The 8,162-nt window shown below is 37.2% G+C and overlaps 1 protein-coding gene across 1 annotated transcript in view; it reads left to right on the forward strand.

Moving 5' to 3' along the window:
- The window catches only part of LOC107187884 (inhibitory POU protein), a 128,262-nt gene extending 121,450 nt beyond the window's left edge, over positions 1-6,812 (forward strand). Inside the window, exon 4 of the mRNA XM_015576111.1 lies at positions 6,048-6,812. Within this exon, the coding sequence (XP_015431597.1) occupies positions 6,048-6,812 (765 nt within the window). The remainder of the gene's footprint in view (positions 1-6,047) is intronic.
- Positions 6,813-8,162: the final 1,350 nt, after the last annotated feature.

The following is an 8,162-nucleotide window of genomic DNA, read 5'->3' on the forward strand; positions in this document are numbered from 1 at the left end:
ATTCTGTGCAAGTTTCAAGGTAATCCAATTAAAAATGACAGAGTTACATGCGTTAAAAAAGGAATATTGTATATAAGTGTAAGCTTGACTTGAAACTTCAAACGCGTTTTTCTTGAAACTACATTTTTCAAATCGGTGATCAATATTTCTCGAAAACTACTGTGTCGATTTACATGATGCCTTTTGCGCCTTATTTCAAATCAGAAAAACTTGTCCTTGAACGAAGGATTCTTTTGTTCGTTCCATACTTTTTTTTTAATTGACCAAAAACGAGTGATTTTTTAGGTGAAAATCGCAATTTTTCAGGAAAACGTCCGCTATTTTGTTCCTAATCAATATTTCGAAAAACCCCACGTTCGAGGACAAGATTGGTTCTTCCATTACATAAATCTTACTGAGTTTTTAAGTTCAAATAACCGTTACAGTGATCACGGCAAACCACTTTTTGTGAAAAGACATCCGGGAGATCGCTTACCATTTATTTACTAATAAATATTTTTAAATAAAAAATTGCCCTATAATTTATAAACTGCAATATTTGAAACACACACACACACACATTTTTTGAAAAAGGTCTTATAGTTTTCGAGACAAAAATTCCCAAAGAACACTCTTTTTTTCGGCCTCCTGACTGTGTATGACCCCTTGAAAGCGAATAAAATTCCGCCAATAAAGGGTGCATCGGTCTTGATAAAAATTACTTGACTGTCGGTCGCGAGCATACCCGTTGACCGTCAAGTGGACTGTATAGATCGCAATCCTGGCTTCCCGCAGTGCGGTGTGGCGGGAGCCACCCTCCTCTCGATTACAGTTCCCCGTCTCGCTCTTTCGTGTTGATCCACCGTACAGATGGTCAAACAGCAAGTGTCCCATAAAGTCTGTTTTTATACGCGAGGCTGACGAATTCAATAATGGCGATGTCCTACCCGGCCCGCCTAACGCGCAACGTATTACGTTCACGAACGCATGTAACGAGTTTTGTATCATTGGCACAAGCGGCGGGAGCCAGCACGGAAGAAAGGGAGAGGAATCGCGGCGAGTGATAGGCCATGCAAAAGGAAAACAGTGACAGAGAGACGAGCGAGTGAAAGAGAAAGAGATATAGTGATGGGGGGGAACTCGACTATAACCCTACCGTCGTGTCAGCGTAATGATGAAATATTGCGGGGGTCTCTTGGGCCCCACCGTATACACCCCTGGGCTAGTCCCTCGCTCACTCAACATTCCCCGCCGTCCTCTTTCAGCCACGTTTCCTTCTTCGTCATTCGGCACTGCTCGCCGCCACCCGCAACCCTCAGTATTCCTGATATAACTATGCTATTCCGTAGCACCCCCTGACTAAAACCGTGCCATCCAGTTAGCTCGCTGTACTGTATATTCCCGCGAGAATAAATGTTGCGTACACCAACGTCTCCGTAGGTATACGCGTCACGCCCCCCTGTACGTCTCGTATCGCGAACGTCCCGTAGGTGTACGTTCGCGGAGGAATTAGAAGACACCCTTCGTTCCTCGACCGGTTCGCACGTAAAATCTTTTTCACGAACACCTTCAGGCATCTCCACGATCCCATGATAATGATTATCTTCGGGAATCTTGAATACCATTGCATGGTGCTTCAGAACCTTTAAACAAGCGACGAAATCACTGTACAGATTTTCGTATGTAAAAATTAAGAAATTAAAAAAACGGATTCAAAAATTAGAGGGTAGATAGTACCTACTTGACGAATGGAGTGACAAAGTCCTAATAAACATGGATCCAAAAACTAATATTTTCCTAGTTGTAAACACTTTTTCGTTTCGGTTAAAGGGAGTGGCTTGCTAGCTTCGGGAGATAGAACACGGTAGGGAATACAGTACGTTGTACGGTCAAGTATGCAATTCTCTGATACCAAGGAGTCAAACGTAGTCAATGACGAAGGAACCTTGCCTACTACTCAGTGTAACGGAAGCGCTAAACGCGCGCAGAAAAGGCCGTCATTGAGTACCACTGTCGCCGTCGCGTGTTTTGCTGGACTATTTCACCTCTCTATTCAAAACAAAACAGATTTTGCAACTTTCCTTGACCTACTAACCTTCTTGTATTACAAAAGGCAACTAACCTTTCTCAGTAGAAAGATCTGCTCTATCCCGTGCTATAGTTCAATTTTCTCTGAGTCCGTTAGTTTTTGAAATCAATGGACGAATATCAGCAAAAATTGGTGCGTTTTCGATGTCCTTTTCAATTTGAACATTATTGAAACATATTTGGATGTCTATAATATAATAACAATTTACATGATTTTGGTTGGAAAAATCCAGAGAACTATTTCCTGTCAAGAGAAACTGAATAACTATTTCATACTGTAAAAGCACAACACAGCTCCAAAGCTAAAAATTTGCAATTTATTAGAAAATTGATTTTTTGAAAAACTGGACGTGCTGGAAAGAAAAGGTTCGCAGATTCATATTCAGCTCATAAAGATCTACCAGGAACGCCTATTGGAGATTACAAACACTAAATGAAGTTAAAATTTGTTGGACAGTGTAGTTAAAGAGAAAAAAATTGTCAATTAAAAATGTGACAACCATCCCCGATCTCCCCTAATTTCTCGATCAATGTTTACTAAGACTCCTTTACATTCGGTTAGTACTGAATAAAAGGTTAATAATAGGAATGACCGGAGCCCCGTGTAATAGTCTTCCATAAATTAATGCTGACATAACGTCAAGGATGTACTGAAACAAGTATTTTCTCATTACACCCTTCATATGAGCGAATTATTTAAAAAGATATTGTAAATCTGTACGCGGAAAGAAAATACATATGCACAGATTAAATGGATACAGCTGTTAAGGTAGCTACCGCAGTTGAGTAGGTAGGCAATATAGCAGCTGTTCATTTAACCCGAAAAAGACGATCCGAACAATACGCCCACTTCTGGTGACAAAAGAATAAATCAGAATAATCTTCCTTAGTTTCAAGGAGGACATAATCTAACGTCAACATTTGTTTTGTAAGTGAAAGTGTAGAGGTCTTACGAAGATCAAATTTGTTTTTCCAAATAGATTTATGCATTTTTTAATTCATTAATTAATGCATCAAAAGACAATTAGTTTGGACGACATTTTAATTTTAATGTTGCGAAGTAGAGACCTAGTTTTTAAATGCAAACAGCAAAGAACTAGGCAGAAACGTAGCAACTGCAGACATGGTAAATACAAGCAGCATAATTATATAAAACTGCATTTTAGAAGGTAAAAACATTACTTATTATTCAGTGGAAACATTATGTTGTAGTTAATACTATTTCTATAATTATTCAAAAAAATGTTTAATATTTAACACTGTGTATATGTTAAAGAAATAATTTAAAATTGTATATTTAGAAATTGCTGTTGTGTGTTCGGAAACTGTTAAAAGAAAACCGCACTTCTTACCTAAAATAATTACATACTTCTTTAAGTGAAATAATTATTCCTATAATAAAAGCAGTGTATTCTAATAAGTATTACACAACAGATGTATACTTTTAATAACTGTCATATACGAAATCCTATTACTCTACATAATCCACTATAAGAGTATAAAAAGGAAGCAGGTAAAAAATGTAGTAAGCAGAAAATGCGTGTACCACGACCCGGTTAACCATCTTGATGTATTAAAAAAATACAGTATTTTTTACAGAGAGAAACACTCTTTTCTATAAAAATTATTCAATATGGACAGAAACATGTACGAATAGCGTATACAAATTATTAACATTTTTCTTAAAAAATAAATATGGCGGCTGGGCGAATACTATGACTATGACCTGTACGGCTAGACGGTGTACATCATTTCTGACGAGCAGATTTAAAAAAAAAATTTGAATAATGGAATATTAAATAAATCTGAGGTTGTGAATCATCCGACGTAGGTTTTTTTTTAATATTTCATTTTATTAATATCTGACTAATTGCATAAATAAAGTGTTGTTTTCTTGCAAAAAATGAACTTTTTGCTTCAATTTGTTATTTTTCCACCAAATGAAGGGAGTGATCTACCCCTGAAGTACCTTGATAACTACAGAGTAGAACGTGTCCTATCTGTCACAGATCACATGTAAAAACCAATCACCACTTGCACTTATCTATATCTTTAATATAAAAATTCTAGAATAAAGATTGCAACAACTTTAAAAAGCCGAAGTATACGAACACCACTTGCCGTTGCGCCACTTTCTAAGAGGAAAAATATGAAGAGAGCTCATAAATAATTTGTAAGGGGTCGCGCACACTATGCTCGCAGTGACGACTACGGCACGTGTTGCATAATTGTTCGCAGTAGCTCGTATACGTTTTTTATATCACCGGGTTCTTACCCCTTATATCTACTCGCCGCCTATGTCGTTTATCCTCTCCTCTTAATGACATTAATTCAATACATAGATAATACCATTGCATAATGCCAGTATTGCCAGCTAATAATAATCTCTTGTGCCTAAGTTTTCGATCCCACCTTACTTTACTATTGAGAATCAGTAATATATTAATAATTTTTAGTAATTATTAAGTTAATAATAACACTATTAGTTTATGATTTCAATAATTGATCATTTCTTTTTCCTAACTTTTCGATCCTTCCTTACTTTACTATCGACAATCAGTAATATAATAATAATTATTAGTCATTATTAAGGTAATAACAATATTGACAGTTAATAATTTCTTTTTCCTAACTTTTCGATCCTTCCTTACTTTACTATCGACAATCAATAATATAATAATAATTATTAGTCATTATTAAGGTAATAACAACATTGACAGTTGATAATTTCACCCGTTGATAATTTCTTTTTCCTAACTTTTCGATCCTTCCTTACTTTACTATCGACAATCAGTAATATAATAATAATTATTAGTCATTATTAAGCTAATAATAACGTTATAGTATTCGGAAATTGAAAACATTAAAAGTTATTGTAAAAATTATTTCTACATTGAACATCAATAATATGTGTATTTAAATAGTGTTACTAGGAAAATTAGTATCTTTGTTCCCTTGGGAAATATATGATGAGAATGTGAAATTATGATTGATGAAAGCGTTTAAACGGATGCAGGCGTTGTAGAAAGTTTTGCGCAACTTCTATTATTTGTCTTTTGTTCGAAGAATTCAAATTCTTTTAATATATCGTGACGTTACTTGGACAGTTTTTTTCAAACTTGCACAGTCCAATGAATATTACATTATTCTATATTTAGTAAATAAACAAGAATATTTCTGATTTTGAACATATTTTCTTTAAATATAGTCGACTCTCCAATTTTCATCCCTCAATGAGCGACAATATTTTATATTTTTAATAAATAAGAAGAATACCTTCTGTTAGTGTTAATAATATTTCACAATATTAAGAAATAACTTGAAATTAATAAATTAATAAATAAAGGAGTATACCCTCTGAACAAATAATTCCTAAGTAGGTATTCAAAGAAAGATGGTAAAAAGTGAACAAATTTATGGTTTTTCCGATACCTAAACTATTAATGAAACATTATTCTATATTCCAAGGAATTAGAAATGCATGATTATTTACCGCCAATATGATCGGAAAGTTGTTAAAAAATCAGACGAAGAGAACGGTGCATATTGAGAGAACGACAAATTGGAAGAATTGTTGGCTTTAAATATATGTACTTATCTTAACTTCTAAACGAATGCACGAAATGTAACGATTTAATCGCTTTCATTCCCAGCAATTATCAAAACCTTTTTAAAAAGGTAATTTAATAATGACACAGCATCCATATTTTAACTGTGCAAAATAACGTGAATTTTCTTGTAACTCATCAACGATGCAAGAAATCAAGCAAGGAATTAATTCGTCAATACATTTACAAACCAACAATTCCGTTTATATTTTGTTCACCGTGATAACTAATTGTCCTTCCTTCTGATTACAAATAGAAACATTTATTAAAACGACATTCGTCAGAATTTTAAGATGCCCGTCTTAATTTAAAGAAAGCGAAAAATATTTCCACGAAGCTGCACGAATTGAAAGCGTAAAATATATTTTACAGATGAGTCATCCCGGAATGGAGAGCCTCGACATGCTGGATCCCGCAAATTCAATGACTACATTGACACCGATGTCCGAGAATACCGGCGGCGGACCTGGCCACCACGCTGGTATCCACGGGCCTTCCGTGTACGGCGGTATGAACGGCATGATGGGTCACCACCATCATCACGGAAACTTAGGCGGGGGAGGTGGTAGCGTGCCTCATCCGGCTCACCATCATCCAGCAATGGCGGCCGCCGCGGCCGCGGCTGCGGCGGCTGGCCTGCACCCGGACGCGGACACGGATCCACGGGAATTGGAAGCGTTCGCCGAAAGATTCAAACAGAGACGTATCAAGCTGGGAGTGACGCAAGCCGACGTCGGAAAGGCTCTCGCGAATTTGAAGTTACCGGGTGTCGGGGCACTTTCGCAGTCAACGATATGTCGATTCGAGTCCCTCACGTTGTCGCATAACAACATGATAGCTCTGAAACCGATTCTCCAAGCGTGGCTCGAAGAGGCCGAGGCCCAAGCCAAAAACAAAAGGCGAGATCCCGATGCCCCGTCGGTGTTGCCTGCCGGCGAAAAGAAACGAAAGAGAACGAGCATAGCCGCACCGGAGAAACGATCGTTGGAAGCGTATTTCGCTGTTCAACCGCGACCGTCCGGCGAGAAGATAGCCGCAATCGCGGAGAAGCTCGATCTTAAGAAAAACGTTGTCAGGGTCTGGTTCTGCAATCAGCGACAAAAGCAAAAGCGCATGAAATTTGCTGCTCAACATTGACCCGAGGGTGGCTTGTGACAGCAAAACTGACCGTATCAGTTGCCCAGTCTCGAGCCGAAACCAGAACCCTTGACCGAGTTTCAGGGATGGCCGTAAAAAGAAACGAAGAATAAGAGGATAACGGACGCCATCGTTTTGAAACAACGACCACCAGTGGAACTGAAAAGGCTCGTCGGTGTACATACCGCGCGTCCGTCGATGCAGTTCGCTGGGAGGGTTGAGTTTGCAAGGACATTACATCTCGGTTTCAAGTTGGGTTGAAAATGGTGGCTCGATACTGCGGCCAAGCAGCCGGTCAGACTGTCACAGGCTAGAAATAAATACATATAACTGTGACTCGCGTGCGTGATATTCTCGACGCGTCTCTTCTGCGGAATTGTCGATTGGCAAATGTGTCTCTTTTGGCTCATCGATTCGTGAGTCTCTTCCCTCAACCGTTTATGGATTTCTGAACAATCATGAATACATAACATCCTACGAAACGATGATCAGTGACTTCTATGCTCATCTAGTCTCAATTTGTACTACGAACTTCATTACGAAACTATTAATTTATTGTTGCGTAAACGACTGAAGTGATGTGGAGAAACATCGAAGCGTTATATAACCTAAAAACAGGCGAGGAGTATAATTGTTGTTCGCAAATCGACATGCTTATAATTTTCATTCTGCTTAGAAAATCTGACGTCAGAATTTTTTTCAGGCTACTTAGGATATTTTTATTGATATAAAAATTGAAATGCAATAGCATAAATTTCGCAACCAACATAAATTTTTCTTAATTTAATAATAATTTATTAACGTTGTTTAATGACATTCAGGAATATATACGTATACATTTTGATGATGTATAAGTAATAAACAAAACTAATAAACGGTACACATTTGTGTCTCGAACGGAAACATCCGGTTTATATTGTACAGAAGTATATGAAATCGGATCAAAGATTGGTAGTGGAAACCTTAGACCAGAGCATCCGCAAAGTGAGATAGAATTTGCGAAGCATATCAGCTACCACCACGATAAAACAGTTTACGAGCGCATTCACCCCAATACCGCCCTCTGTAGACTCGTTGAAATCGTCGTTGTTGCTGATTTCATAACCCAACGTTCTATGTATGTACCAATGTTCTTCAAATTTACCGTTGAACCGAAGCTGCACATTTTAATTGGCCATAATATTTCAAAACAAAAAAAAGGTATACACAATTTCGCAACATTTAATGCAATTGTAATTCTATGGTGAAATGAAACGTATTTGATTCACTGAATCAAACGTAAAATATAAATTCAGTAATATTCGTAACATAAAATGTTTTCATTTTTATGAAACCAATGGTGTTAAATAT

Source organism: Dufourea novaeangliae, unplaced genomic scaffold (genome assembly GCF_001272555.1).
Source record: "Dufourea novaeangliae isolate 0120121106 unplaced genomic scaffold, ASM127255v1 scaffold2, whole genome shotgun sequence".
Taxonomy (NCBI): domain Eukaryota; kingdom Metazoa; phylum Arthropoda; class Insecta; order Hymenoptera; family Halictidae; genus Dufourea; species Dufourea novaeangliae.